The 15,764-nt window shown below is 41.5% G+C and overlaps 1 protein-coding gene across 1 annotated transcript in view; it reads left to right on the plus strand.

Moving 5' to 3' along the window:
* The window catches only part of LOC124775841 (T-box protein H15-like), a 389,667-nt gene extending 374,148 nt beyond the window's left edge, over nt 1-15,519 (plus strand). Inside the window, exon 5 of the mRNA XM_047250676.1 lies at nt 14,895-15,519. Within this exon, the coding sequence (XP_047106632.1) occupies nt 14,895-15,519 (625 nt within the window). The remainder of the gene's footprint in view (nt 1-14,894) is intronic.
* The last annotated feature ends 245 nt before the right edge of the window (nt 15,520-15,764 follow it).

Consider the following 15,764-nt stretch of genomic DNA (forward strand, 5'->3'; position numbering starts at 1 on the left):
CAGTCTTAACATTACCGCCCTTGCTTTTAATTTCAGCGAAGTTTATTTTGACTTTTCTGTATGCTGAGTGAGTTCTTCTGACAGTCATTTCTCTTTCAATTTCTTCGCATTTTTTTGCAGCTATTTCATCTTAGCTTTCCTACACTTCCTGTTCATTTCATTCCTAAGTGACTAGTATTTCTGTACTCCTAAATTTCCCTGAATATGTTTATACTTCCTTCTTTCACCGATCAGCTGAAGTTTTTCTTCTGTTACCCATGGTTTCTTCGCAGTTACCTGATTTGTACCTATGTTTTTCTTTCAAACTTCTGTGACTGCGATTTTTGGAGATTTCCATTCGTCTTCTACTGAATTGCGTACTGGCTATTTCTTATCGCAGCCTCAGAGAACATCAGGCATCTCTTTATTCCTAACTACTTAAGTGTCCCAGTTCTTTCCGGCCTTTCCCAAGTATATCTCCTCCTCTTGTGATTCTTGAACATTAAATTATATTGCAGAACCCAATTAATCTTTCTCATTCCTAGTACGAATCCGATATTCTACCATAATCCTTTCTCCTACTCCTTCCCCTGCAATCGCTTTCCGAATCACCATTACTGTTAGATTTTCATCTCGCTTTACACACTGAATTACGATACGAATATCCTCATATACTTTCTCTGTCTCTTCAGCTTTCGGTATCCGCATGTAGATCTGACCTGTCGTTGTCGATGTTGGTTTGCTGTCTGTTCTAATGAGGACAACTCTATTACTGAATTGTTGACAGTAACTCATTCTCTACGCTGCCTTCCTATTCATAACGAATCCTACTTCCATTATACCATTTTCTGCTGCTGTTGATATTATCCTATACTCATGTGACCAGAAATCCTTGTCTTCTTTCCGCGTCTATGTTGAGCCTCAGCATTTTCTTTCCATATATTCTAGCTTACCTCCCACGTTCACACTTCTGACATCCCATGCCCCGACTCGTAGAGTGTTATCCTTTCGTTTGTTATTCAGTCTTTTTCTCATGGTCACTTGGCCCTTGACAGTCACCTCTCGGAAATCTGAATGGGGGACTAGCCCGGTATCTCTGCCAGTTTAGAGATTACCATTGTACGCGGAGCGAAACGAACACTTGATATCATTGATTTGTAAGCTCTGGCTATCTTTGCGAAGTGAACAATATGGGACGAACAAGAGTGTTTGAACCGCACTATAAGCGTGTGTCAGACTCTTTCACATGTAGACCTCATAAATGTGTTAGGTGGATTTGCTTCAATTTGCGACTCCTATAAAGTCAGTGGTGAGCGTTTTAAGAACACACCTATCTTGGCACTTGTACCGTTCACAGCCGCTACGATCGCTGAGACCTGCAAAATGTGGCTTTTGTCTACCGATTTTACTTGGTCGTTTCCTCTTCAGTGATCAATCGATATATCTTCTTGAGGGAACAGATTATGATGTCCATACCTGACGGTCATGGACTACCTGAAAGATATTGCAGTGTTAACAAGAATCCTAAGAACTGATCTTTTGAACTACATTCCGTGGTCGTTGAACGTGAACCGATTACGAATGGAATTGCTTGAGAAGCTAAAACTATTGCTCATTTCTCAAATACGATATGATAGAAATCTTTAACTGGTAACAGGACGTACGCCTCGTCACTCGCGTGCCTTTGCATGGAATCGATCAAATTGGGTCTCACACTGTTGGATTGATTCCAATGGGTAGTTTACCGGATATAAGGCCACGGTACTTCTTATTCGACGATTCTTTAAAAAGTAATGCGTTTGGTCCCCCACAGTCAGCTGACGTTGACTTATTCTTATTAAGAAACAAGACGCAGCTGCTGGTCAGGGTATGGATCGAGGTCAGCTACCCACTTGATTCTGCCGTTTTCCAGATTACTACTTCTAACGTGCTTGATACGCACAAGCAGATTTCACTGTGTGATTGGTTTAGGTCTTAGTTAATGAGTTCATAATTAATGAGACCGTTTTCTGGGTCAGACACAAATTTATAACGCACATAGCACGTTTCGGCGGTTACGCTATCATAGGCGTATGCGAAAATTTTGAGCACGTCTCGTACAGTTACTACATGCGGTCTCCTAGCAGAAGCAACAATACCCTCAGAATCTTTACACACACAATACGAAACCGAACTTTACTCGTGGTATCAAACATCACTCGTGCTTACCACCAATCAAAACGGAAACATGACGGACATAATATTCTACCTTCATTAAACGTCGAAACGGATTGTGGACGTAATGGAATTATGACTTACGTAGTTTTATCGTATCGTTTGTTAGTTTTTGTACCCACAGAGCAGTATATATGGATCAAAAAATATATAATTTTTTTTTTAATTTAATTATACTTCAGGTCAGAGTAGTAGTCAGTCCCTACTCAAGCAGTGAGCGCTGGGAACAATACGGGAACCTGGAATTCCTGTCATGTGAGAGTCCTAGTGGACGTGGTTTGTAATTACATATTCAAATTCCTTATTACTGGACACTAAAAACACTTTGATAATATGAGAAAGGAAAAGTTGATTTTAAATAATTTTCTTGCAGGACGAAAAACACAGACATGGAGATTCTCAATTCATATGTTTACCATCTATTGTTTACATCCTTCTTGAGCAGCTCTTCTTTATCTACCTGGTTGAATTCATGTTAAAATAATATACACTTCTTTAATCAGATCGAAATTTTCGTACAGTTTATAAAGCACGTAGCAAATCAAAATCGTTTTGTAGTACCCGAGTGGGAGAACTGGAAAGCCCCTACATTATTAGGCGAAAGTATAGAGTGTTTTTGTTTCAGACGAGATGATAGGATGGGCGGACTCTACTTGGTAATAACACTGTAGTAAAAACATCTAGGTCGTTCCGATACTAATTAACTAGTTTCTTAAGTTACGTGTGACTATCTAGAACGAAGATCTTTGGTTACTGAATGAAACAAGACGTACGTAATTCAGACAACACTAATTTAATAGGATAATACGAAAATCAGAGATTTGGTATCCTATATAAGAAACACCGAAAGCCTCTAAATTGATACGATGAACTCTTGTACGGAACAAAAGTAATGTGCTACATGGAAGCCTTTCTGATCGGATTTGAAATTCTGAAGTCTATCAAACAGATATTTCAGACCTGCTGAAACCTCATTGAAAGGAAATCTGTCGAATAATAATGTTTATTCTATCTGTCTAGTGTTCAGTGATTGCATTTTTCCTTTCCATCACCACACAAATTCCAAGAGGATGAATACCTGCAGGTATGGCTTCAAGAATTTGAAGTCGCTTCAATTATGCCCACAAGATGTTCATGAGCTGATAGAGCAGATCAATATGATTTTCGTAAATGTCCATAGTTTTCCTAAACTGTGAACACGGGTAAAAGTAAGAAAGCTCTCGAGTTTGTTGGGCTTAGCGGCAATTTTTTACAATGACTACGGCGGCACTCAGATTGCTCAGAAAACCCTGAGTATGATGTTTCCAGGAAATCAACTGCAAGAGTTTAAAATTTTGGACTTGACTGATTATCTCGTAGTCTTGTGGTGACAATATGTTATTTTTACGTGGATTCTATGTCTGATGTCTTGTTCCAGCTGAGAGACAACTTGTCCTCTGTAAAGCACAAACTGACAGTGCCCATTAGCCTATTTGCAAAAATTGTTTATGTTTTTCCTTACAGTATGGTTGGTGGTTATCGTTGAAACAACCAGCTATCCGTTATACCGCTTTTTTCCGACGCCAGATCAACCTGAGTGTTAAAATAGCTTAACCGTTTTCTCAAATAAACGATTTTCGGTTTGTTATTCCTGTTATTTCCTGCAATAAACGCAGTACTCGAACAAAAATTGAAAAATTTTGTCTTCCTGAAGATACGTAGAAACAAAATATTCAAGTAAATAGGCAAATAAAGAAAACTTAGTCCGTCTACACTTCGCTGCTTTTTTCGAAAAGTGGTACATGGTTGCATACTCAAAAAATTTACCAGTATTCACCTTTTGATTCAAATTTGTGAAACTCTGTCAGAAATTGTGATGTAATCGAGGGTCATACCACTATTTTGGCATCTCTAGTAGCCAGTGATGAAAGGTGAAAACTTCGATTGAAGAACTCATTTTAATTTGTCTGTTTTGAAGGGCTACAAATAGACATAGGAGCTGATCAACTGCTTTCTGTCTTTATTGCAAAATATAAATAAACTATTAAGTTCTCTCCTTGTATAAAGTGACAAGTTTGTTGTGGCTCCTTTCGTTTGAAATCTTTTAAGGCAACTGGAGCGTTGTGCATAAAAGATGATAGACTTCGTAATATAATTCCAGACGAGGTATGTTGCCCGTCTGTAATACAACTGGTGTTCGACAACGATAGCAAGAAACTACCATATAGATCAAATGGGGCAAGTGTTTCATACTGCATGTATACGCACACTATCTGATACGCTAAGCGATATGGTAACAGACACGTTATTGTCTCGGTAATGCTGTACCAACTCTTTTCCCTGTGTTTGCTGCTCGGTTACGTCAGCATTGTTATTAAAATCGCTTTTCCCGTTTTCGATTACAATATACTATTTCAAAGCAATAGAAATTTTATGAATAAAAATTAGTCTTTTCTTTAAAAAGGCTTCCTTAAAAACTGAAAATTTTAGCACTGCGACTAAGGCTGATTGATGTTTCAAGGTTTTCCTCGATTATTACGAGAAAAAAAAACCTGTTATAACCGAGGCCAACAAATACCGATAACTACAGATTATTCAGAACTGAAATACCGCTAGCGGTTTTAACCGGTCAGTTTTTGCCATCCCTACTATACAGCACAGGCTGGATGTAGAAAGCCGTCTTGGTAAGGTCGCAGAGTGGCGGCTGCGGCGGCCAGGTGTAGGCTGTTACTCCCGCGTTTGTCGATGAGATGGCAGCACACGGCGGCCGATTCTCAGGCAAGCGACACGCTGCGCTGCCCCTGATATGTGGGGGTTTCTGGAATGAGTTTCAGCAACGGCAGCTTCCCTTCTCATCTGTGTCGCTTGCAATATTAGTAATGTCATATTCGCTTTTCTGAAATTCCAGCACATAGACAACGGTTCTTCGCGATAGTGAGAAAGTTTTTAGTATCATACCCTACAAGTGCGGTTATCATATTCAGAAACCACAAAACGAAGACACCTACAGTGGGATTGATCAGCGTGCTGCTAGGACGGTTCTAGTCTGAACTTCGATAAGGGGGTTAAATAAGGTCAAAACTGTTTTTTTAATTTTTTCCTTTATTGAATTTCGATTCCACCTGAAGGGGGCGGTCTTGCAGCAGCTTAGTGCGCTGCTCTTCAGCCTACAGAATTTTTAAAACATAAGAAGAAGATAAGAAACAATAAAAGTAGGCGATAAAACGGCGACTTAAGTTGTAATAAGGCGGAAAATTGTGGAAAGATAAAACAAAGGGTTGGCGATGCGAATAAAATACACAGGAAGCAGACAGGTAAAATAGTAGACAGACAATTAAAAAACACGGCGAAGGTCTGGTTTCTGTTCGCAAGAGATATAAAAATCACACCCAGCGACAGTATGATTTCCGTTCGCAACACTTCGGAAAAGACGCACAACACTGAACACTCACTGGAAACGCTGCACTAAAAAGTCGGCACAAAGATGACATAATGACATACCACACCAACGGCAGATGGGGGGGGGGGGGTGGACATTGACAGTTGAGGGAAAAAAGGGGGGGTAGGAGAGGTAGGGGTGTCAAAACTGCTGATGTTATATGATATATATAGCAATGTTAGAATGTTTTTTGTATCAAATAAAGAAGTATGATCGCCTTATTTATTATTTACAGTGAATCTCAGATAATTGAACTGGATCACGATGTTTTTAGTTCTAAATGGCAAAGTACAGGTGCCACAAAAGTGTGACTGTCATGTTCCTATGGAGATCAGAATTAATCTTTTTAGGACTGCCGAATGTGATATTACTGGTTATATTTCACGCCGTCAGATGGCAGTATTATATATGATACCAAAAAAAAAAAAAAAAAAAAAAATACATCCATCATACATATTCGCATAATTTTAGAGCTCTTGTTCGTTGTGTGTTTTTCACTGGTCTGAATTTCTTTTAAATGTTTCTTTTATTCACGCAAGTATTTAAAAAAGCTTTAGTATTTCAAATGACTAAAATTAAATGTTACCATTGCAATCTCTTTTACAGAGACAACGGTCAATCCGTTTCTCATTTTTGTCCAGCGTACCTGTTTTAAGAATCATTTACTGGGCAATGATATGTAATTTAGAGGAGATGCAGCCGAATGAGTATACTTGTTCGCTTGAAATACATATACCGCACAAAAATAAAGCGTTAAGTGAGAACCGGGGGGAGGGTAAACTATCGCAGCCAAGGAACATAGACATCACAGCTACCTATAGGCTAAATACATCGAAACATCGATTGTAAGCGATATAAGTCGATATTTTGGTTTTGACAAGGAGAACAGAAGGATTGCAAGCAAATAACAGATGACGTTTTTCAATAACCGTAGTGAAATCTTTGAACATCGTTGACGATACGAGATGAAAAAAAAAGTAAAAATATGCTAAATCCCAAAAGTAAAGAATGAGAACATTAGTAAAAATCATAAAAATTTATAAGGACGCTGTATTAAACGTAGAAAACAGGACGTGTTCTAACCATACCTATGAGCAATAGTGGTCATTTACTACAGAATGAAAAGCAATTCTTACATGTCTGATTTTAAAATCTGACCACAGGCCTATAGAGAAGGTGCAGTCACCACTTTTAGTAGTTAATTAACAAAGTTGGATCTCAAACAGCAGTGACCCGTTTTTAAACATTTTTGTAAAGAAAAATTCAATCGTCGATTATTCAGTACTATATATTTAGAAATTAAGAAGTTCATTTATTTTTACTAATAGTGAACAGAGACTGAAAGTTATTTTTAGGTAATATGTACATTTTTGCAATTATCGATGAAAATAGTGTGATTGTTGAAAGCTTAACAGTGTAACTGTTGACGGCTGAACTGTGTCCACAAACTGAAGGCCATGTAAATAAAAAAAACTCAGAGCCGGCTTCCGCAATGTGGTGGCTGCTTTCACCTGAAGGCAAGGAGAAGAATGCACCCTCGCGGATTGACACACACTAAGTCACTAAATTTTCTCAAGTGCTGTTTTCTGACCAAGGAAATTTTTGTACGTAAAAAAGTATAACTATAGAATTTATCCAGATAGTGAATAAAAATTCATCAACCGAAACAGTGAAATAAATATTCCATCCGTATCGTGCACCAACATTACTGCATGTGAAGCTGTAGGGCAAGTCTGCTAAATTTGTAAGAAGTGGTGGGTAAATTTTGTTTGGGGGCATGGCTACTTCTGAGCGTAGATCTTTTAACGGTGCGCTCATGCTTTCAAATAACCACTGCCACAAGTTCCGTAGAAATATGGAAGGATCAGAATCGTACAGTACTGTTTGACGTTCCGGTAATCTGCCCAAAGATTGGTGCAGCTGTCCCGTCCAATTCTGCACAACAGCTTCATCTCGCATTATCGAAGATCTGGCTTCTTCGTACAGGATTAGCAGAACAAAAGATGATCACAACAAAAACGGTCCGGAAAAAAATTCATGCACCTTAAGGATAGGCAACCCGTGTTAAACCATCCCCCCAGGGTGCAAAGTATGTAATTTGGATTGCCTATCTTTAGGTGCATGAAATGTTTTCCGGGATTTTAGTTAGTCCAACCTGTATTCTTTTGTATCTAGGCTTATGCCTGTGCTTATTTCTATGCACTGTCCATTCAACTAAAGTTTTCAGCAACGACTCGCATCTTAACATATGCCCAACTTTCTAGAGTATATTCTCTGTTTCCAGTAACACCACATTTCGTTCTTATAGTTTCATTCTCTCTTTGTCATTGTCCCTGTTTCACATGCATCTACATTTACATCAGTACTAAGCAAGCCATCTGTTAATGCGTGGCGGAGGGTTCTTCCGGAACCACTAACTGATCCTCTCCCCCTTCCCCGTTCCACTCGCGAACGGCCTGTAATCAGGTACCATACGCTTGTTTATATTTAGATCGAGACAAGTGAACTTATGCCGGAAAGTGTGGTGTAACTTCCCATTTTTAATTGTGTAACACTTTTGAATATTTACGATTTCTCGGTGTTAACAACTAAAGTTTTCGTTGTGCGCAAGGTAAACTTAGCACTGAAAAGACGCAAACTGTATACTCAGTAGGGCACACTAATCGCAAGTATGAAGCTCTGCCTGCGACTATTGTAACCTACCATTGTTTTGCTGGATTTCTATAAATAACACTATTAAACTTTGTTCTGTCCTCAGCGTTGTGTGGATCGAGACACGCTGGGAGCATGTAACATAATTTTTATATGATGGCGCTTGATAATTTCCATGTGAGCCAAATTATCAAATCGTAGTAGGTATGAAGCGTAATTTCATATAAAACAGGAAAAGCGTTCCTAAAGTGTAATTTCGTATAAAACAGAAAATAACATTCCTAATGTTGCATAGCTATTATTTATTTGACCACTAATCGGTTTCCGGCCTCTTAGGTAATCGGCAGTAGACAAATGACTGCCTCAATCGCAGACAAAATGATATGCGAGTTAACGCAGATGTTAGTGGAAGAGATAGTGAGTGTTTACAAATGTGTCATTTTTCTATGTAAAATGAAGTCGCTACACTAGAAATGAAAAATAAAATTGGTTTTACTGAAAGTTTGGAAGGTAGGAGAAGAGGTACTGGCAGAAGTAAGGATGTGAGTACCGGGCGTGAGTCGTGCTTCGGTAGCTCAGATGGTAGAGCACTTGCCCGCGAAAGGCAAAGGTCCCGAGTTCGAGTCTCGGTCGGGCACACAGTTTTAATCTGCCAGGAAGTTTCAATTGGTTTTACTGTTTTAATCTAACATTTACACAACTGAAAATTAATTTCGCAAATGGGGAAAATGAATGCTGTGTTTGATCATTTAAAACTAAGCTGATATTGTGTGTAGTTGATTTCAAGTATTCACAGTCATCTCTGTGCTGTTCTTAAATGAGGAATCACGGTTTTCTTTTCCCTCGACATCTACATCTATATTCAGCAAGCCGCCTTATAGCGTTTGTCGCAGGATGCATTGCTTACCTTTGCATTTTCCTTCTTTTCTGATTCAGGAGCGAATAGTCTTCGAGAAGAACGAATATCCGTAAGCCTTTGTCTGAGTTCGAACCTCACTGATTTGACCTTCAAGATCTTTTAGCGAGATACACATGTGAGGAAGCAATAAACTGGTAGACTGTTGAGCCGCGCGGGATTAGCCGAGAGGTCTTGGGCGCTGCAGTCCTGGACTGTGCGGCTGGTCCCGGCGGAGGTTCGAGTCCTCCCTCGGGCATGTGTGTGTGTGTGTTTGTCCTTAGGATAATTTAGGTTAAATAGTGTGTAAGTTTAGGGACTGATGACCTTAGCAGGTAAGTCCCATAATATTTCACACACGTTCACACGGTAGGCTGATCTGGGAGGATAGGGATAGGGGTGGGGATTAAACAGCAGTGTAGCCCACGACGCACGAATACCCATACTTCATTCATCCAGTATTTGAGAATGAGAGTAATAATTGCCTTGTAAAAAATTTTGCACATAATTTCCAACCTTTACGAAACTATTTCTCGCTGGAAACTCCCACAATATGAGTAAAAAAAAAAAAAAAAAGGTTTATCGCTTACTACATTTTCGCTGCTCATGCAGTAAAGCTGCTTCGTTAAGCATCATGTTCTACATTATTACTTTTTAACTATTAACTGCACTCGCGACATATTTTGCAGACGGTATTTACGTGTAACGCTGAATGTACAGTCAAAATTATAAAGTTGAACGACATATAGTTCTGGATATACGACGCCATAAACATAGAGCTGGTTGAAAATGAAAATACAGTTCGAAGTTCACTAGCGTATAGATGAAATATGCCTACAAATACATGTGAAATATGTTAAATATATTTGAGAAGTGCGTATGCGGGTAAAACCACAGATGAAAGCTCATCCCAAACCCCTGGAAAGATTGAAACCAAATCTAGTGGACATATTAGTTACGATCGGGAAATAAATACAGTGGAAGTAAGAACCATAGCTCCTATTTCTGTGGGGGTACCAATGTGGAAAGAGAAAGTGCGAAGAGTAGGAGATGTGCAGAGAGAGACAGAGAGGGGGGGGGGGGGAGAGGGAGAAGGAGAAGAACAGAGAGAGAGCGATGAATAAATGGACAAAAATACAGGGAGGGCCGGCCGGAGTGGCCGTGCGGTTCTAGGCGCTACAGTCTGGAACCGAGCAACCGCTACGGTCGCAGGTTCAAATCCTGCCTCGGGCATGGATGTGTATGATGTCCTTAGGTTAGTTAGGTTTAATTAGTTCTAAGTTCTAGGCGACTGATGACCTCACAAGTTAAGTCGCATAGTGCTCAGAGTCATTTGAACCATACAGGGAGGAAGAATTGTCATTAGAGGGAGCTAGTGAAAATTGGACACAGAAAGCGGCGGGAGCAGAGGGATAGGTAGAGGGATTGGAGAAGATCAAGAGAGAGAGGGGAAGGAGGATTTGGGCAGTGAATGGGGTGGAGAAGTTTGGCGCAGAGAGGAGGTAGAGGAAATGGACAGAGAGGGGGAGAACGAGATGGATAGGGAAATGGGTAAGGAGGAGACGAATTAATAAAGAATTGTAATACATATACAACTGGGCAACTCCGGGTTCTCAGGTAGTTTAAAATAAAGCACAGATCCAAACAGAAAAATGACTTTTATCAAGAAATTTAATCTGTCTGTGGGTCCAAGCATAAAAAGGACTGAGAACGTTTCACCATGAAATGTAAAGTTGTTAAGCCTTCCGTGACTACCTAAGTATGGGCGCAAGCATAAAAAGAAAGACTGCGAATTTTTTACCATGAAGCGCAAAGCTGTGGAGGCTTCCGTTGCCTCTTGTTGGTATATTGACCGTTGGATTTCGTCTCTGGATCATCGGCAGTCATTTCTTTAACGTTTATTCTGACGAGGAGCAGGAACTGCCAAAGACGCATCGGACGATCCCAAGTGAGAACCACGGCGATAATGACTAGGTAAAAGTCTAAGACTATTGCTCAGTGGCTACCTATGTCCGGCCGCGGGCTCGGCTCCATTGGCCCAGCAGCAATGGAGGGTGAATCTTCGATAATGCCAGCCACTCGCGCAGCGAACGTCGGGAAAATCAGTAAACAAACTCCGACCGAATACCCTGTGACGAAATCTCGTCACCAATATGGTAGTTTTAAAATGGGATGAATAAAGTTACCTATTTTTCTGTTTGTTCATATGCAGATAAACGTATACAATCTCGGTACAAATTGAAATACCAACGCCACAGTGCATATAGAACGCCTTTAGAAGAGCCAAAACAAAATGGCAGGGCTTATTGATAAAGTGAAGTATCGTGCACTAATTTGTTTTGTAATTTTGCGTTTGCAGTAATTGTTCGTGCAGTAATTGTAGCTAGGCAAGGTCAGTCCAGATGTCTTGTTTAGCCGTTTGTGTTGGCCTGACACAGTTTCAGCATTCCTGCTGCAGCTGAAAACGAATAAACGCCACAATTCTTCACTGCACCAGTAAGCGTCACCATTCGTGTTAGTTCGACTAACGGCGACTGCGATACTGTGTCGCGACTATTTCAGTGTGTAGCAGGTCTGCAGGCATTTATCTGCGTACCCCTCCTTTCCTATGTCCAGGTTATAATTAAAACTGTGACCACCCGCTTGTACACTTTTTGCCTGATGTGAGTAGCCTGTTGTTTTTACTTGACTTTCTGATCCTTACAAAACAGGCTTACTTTCTGTGTGTCTATCGTTATTTTTATTTCAAAATTACCAGTTGCGGGTAGTGAGCGGTGACGCGTCCCGTTTTATACACCACCCTGTCGTAGTCTGCAATATTTTATTATTTACTTGCATCACATGTTCATATTGTTAAACAGAAAAACCGGATGAAAGCTTTTAATAACTTCATTTAAAAGAGGTGCCGGAACACAAAATGATGCTTGTTTGGTGTTCAGTGACAGTAACAGTGGAAGAATAGCTATCCTTGTGAGCCTAGGATTTTATGCAGGTTACTTCACTGAGAACTTGACTGATGGCGTTAGTATTGCTATTTCTGAAAGTCAGTGAAGGATTTTGCCAAAAGGGGACGCCGGAAGAATCAGACTCGAAGGAAAGAGCAACATGAAGGCCACAAAGGCCAAATGTATGTTAACGGCCCTCGTAAGGTATTTATTTCTGGTATAAATGCTGATGAAATCTTTTCTGTGCATTTCCCGGAACTTTCAATTTTAATTGTCTAAGGAACATTTTCTGCTGAATCACTGCAAACAGAAATGTGAAATTTACTACAGAGTTTGTACGTACTATAACGCAAGTTCCTGTGATACAAAATTGTTCAGAGTGAGGTACTGTCAAATCTATTTAAATTTTTGTGAAATATAGATCACTGTGTATAATACATAAACTTAAAAAAATTGTTGCTAGAGTTATAAGACTGACATTAAAAAACTGGCTCACAGATTTGTTTTATTTGATTGCTAAGAATAATCTACCACATTTTGAAAGTGATAAGTAAAGTAACAATTGAGAAAATGTTCCTCATGTGATAGTGTGCGTTCTAAAAGTATCAGACAACATTCTGATCAAGTTATTTGCAAGAAACTGAAATAATATTCCAAATTATAGCGAATACCATAACGACAACATGTGCAGATTTGGTTCAATTATCTGTCAAAAAGTAAAAGTTACATTAGCTTGTACGTACCTGTTTATTTTCTCATACACGGCGACAATTATTGAACTATAAGAAAAAAATACAAGTTAATTACAAACTGTGGCTTGTTCACACTTTATTCAACATGTAAACGTCACTACAGATATTTGAATTTAGATTATGACATATTCAATATGCCTGTCTTCATTGGCGATGATGCGACGCAAACGAATAGCGAAATTCTGCATGACCCGCTTAAGTGTCGGAACAGCGTTGATGTCGATGACCTGAATTACTGTTTTCAGCCCACCAACGGTTCTGAGGTTATTGCTGTACACCTTGTCTTTAATACAGCCAATCAAAAAGGAGTCGTATGTGTTCAGGTCCGGAGAACATGGCGGCCAATCGAGGCCCATGACAGTGATCTCTGGGTACCCCAGAGCCAGAATGCGGTCCCCGGAGTGCTCCTCCTAGACATCAAACACTCTCCTTCTTCGGTGGGGTCGAGCTCTGTCTTGCACATCTTGTCGAAATCAGGGTCGATTTGGTTAATGGGGATGAAATCATCACCCAAAACCTTCACGTACCGTTCGATAGTCACTGTGCCATCAAGGTATATCGTGTCGATTATTCCGTGACTGGACTTTGCACAGTATACAGTAACCCACTGAAGGTGAAGAGACTTCTGGATAGCGAAATGTGGATTCTCAGTGCCCCAGATGCGCCAATGGTGCTTATTGGCCAAGCCATTCAGATGAAAGTGGGCTTCGTCGCTTTACCGAACCTTACTAATTCCCATCATGCCCCGCGTCCAACCGTGCAGTTTGAACGTCCTAAAGCAAACCGTTAAGAAGTTATCAAGATTAAATTTCATATAGTTCAATAATTGTGACCCTGTATGTCACCCCTTAATTTAAATATCAGTTTACCGTCGCATACTCACTTGAGTATTTGACTCAAATGGTAGTTCCGTTAACACAGCTTACTCTATAAGTTAGAGAAATGACCCGAAGACGGCGCGAAATCCGTCATTTTGAAGTAAAAGCTCCAGTCGACAGACAAAAAATAAGCGGGTGTTGTTAAGGGGGGTAGGACGTCAAACGGGCCGACTTGGAGCAGGAGAGGCACCACAGGACATTTTAATTTCCACTCTCTATACTTTTACAAATAAATCCATAAAACTTTGTCAGCATGACCAGGAAGGATTCAAAAAATGGTTCAAATGGTTCTGAGCACTATGGGACTTAACTACGGAGGTCATCAGTCCCCTAGAACTTAGAACTACTTAAACCTAACTAACATAAGGACATCACACACATCCATGCCCGAGGCAGGATTCGAACCTGCGACCGTAGCGGTCACGCGGTTCCAAACTGACGCGCTTAGAACCGCACGGCCACACCGGCCGGCAGGAAGGATTCAGAATACACACTCATAGCAGTGGAAGTTCGAAAACATAACGAAGTAATTTTTTTTTACAAGTGAAATTTCATCGTTTTTTCACTTACTACTGGCTGCATTTGTTGTTATAGGTACATTTTTCTTCATAAATAAGAGAGATGGTTCGATGAATTTTGCACAGCATACAAACCATACTTAAAGGTGTATGAAACTCTAGAATTTTCCAAATCTATTAAAAACTGTGGTAAAAATTGAGGTAATTAATTACAAAATTTGTGTTTTTTCTAAACATGAAGTTTAAAATACAACAGTTTCGTACACCTGTAAGTATGGTACGTATGCTGTGCAAAATTCATGGAAGAATCTCTCTACCTTATGGAGAAAAGTGTACCTATAGCAACAAATATTTTGTTATGTTTTCGAACTTCCACTGCAATGAGTATGAATCCCGAATCCTTCCTGGTGATGCTGACAAAGTTTTATGAATTTATTTGTAGAAGTATAGACACTGGAAACTAAAATGTCCTGTGATGCCCCTCCTGCTCCAAGTCGGCCCGTTTGACGTCCTACCCCCCTTAAATAAGGATCGCGCCTCACTCTCTGTGACAAATATATTTGTACCCAGTGTTGACTTCCGATTCTTGATCATTTAGGTCAGTACAATGGCACTAAATTCGGTTGTCTTTGTATGCACCCAGGGATCCGATGGACGCGATGTTCGTGGACCAGCACTTCCTGCGCTCCCCCGCACTGCGGCTGTACTCGGAGATGGACGCCGAGAACAACAACGCGGCGGCGGCGGCGGCTGCAGCGGCGGCGGCAGGAGGCAGCGCGGGCTTCTTTTCGGCCGCCATGATGGAGAAGGCACGCGCGCACCTGTCACTGTGGGGGCGGCCCTACTCGCCCGCGGAGCTGCACGCGCTGCTGGGGGCGGCGGCGGTGCAGTCGCCCCCTCTGTGGGCTGCCGCCTCCGGCGCGGGGCCCGGCGCGCCGCGCATGCCGCCGCTGCCGCTGGCCGGTCACCTCTGGGCTGGGGGCGGCGCCCCGGCGCCAATCCCGCCGCCCGCGCCGGCCGCGCCGGCCCCGGCGCCGCAGTCGTCGTGGTCGGTGCTGTCGCCGCCGCCGACGTCTTCGTCGAGCTCGTCGGGGTCGCCGTCGCCGTCGTCGGCCGGGGCGGCGGAGCTGCGGCTGCCGCGGCCCGTCTTCCCGCAGCGCTTCAGCCCCTACCCGCTGGTGGCGGCGCCGGTGCCCGTGCCGGCGGCCAAGCAGCTGTCGCCTCCCGCCGCGCCGCCCACAGGCCCGCAAGACCACCGCGCCAACTGAACCGGAAGCCCGCGCCTTCCTCACTGGCCCTACACCGAAACGGGACGAATTTGGCGAGTTCCTTACACACTGCTGCCAACCTGAACGTGTTTTACCACAAGAAGAAACCGGAAGTGTTACACACTGGTGTATCTGAGTTATACTGGGTGTACAGTTTTAATACCGTTCGTTTCCTATCCCTATAGGTATCGTGGACTATTCTAAGAATCAACAGCAAACACTGACACGTGTGAAAGTGCACAATT

Source organism: Schistocerca piceifrons, chromosome 2, assembly GCF_021461385.2.
Source record: "Schistocerca piceifrons isolate TAMUIC-IGC-003096 chromosome 2, iqSchPice1.1, whole genome shotgun sequence".
Lineage (NCBI taxonomy): Eukaryota > Metazoa > Arthropoda > Insecta > Orthoptera > Acrididae > Schistocerca > Schistocerca piceifrons.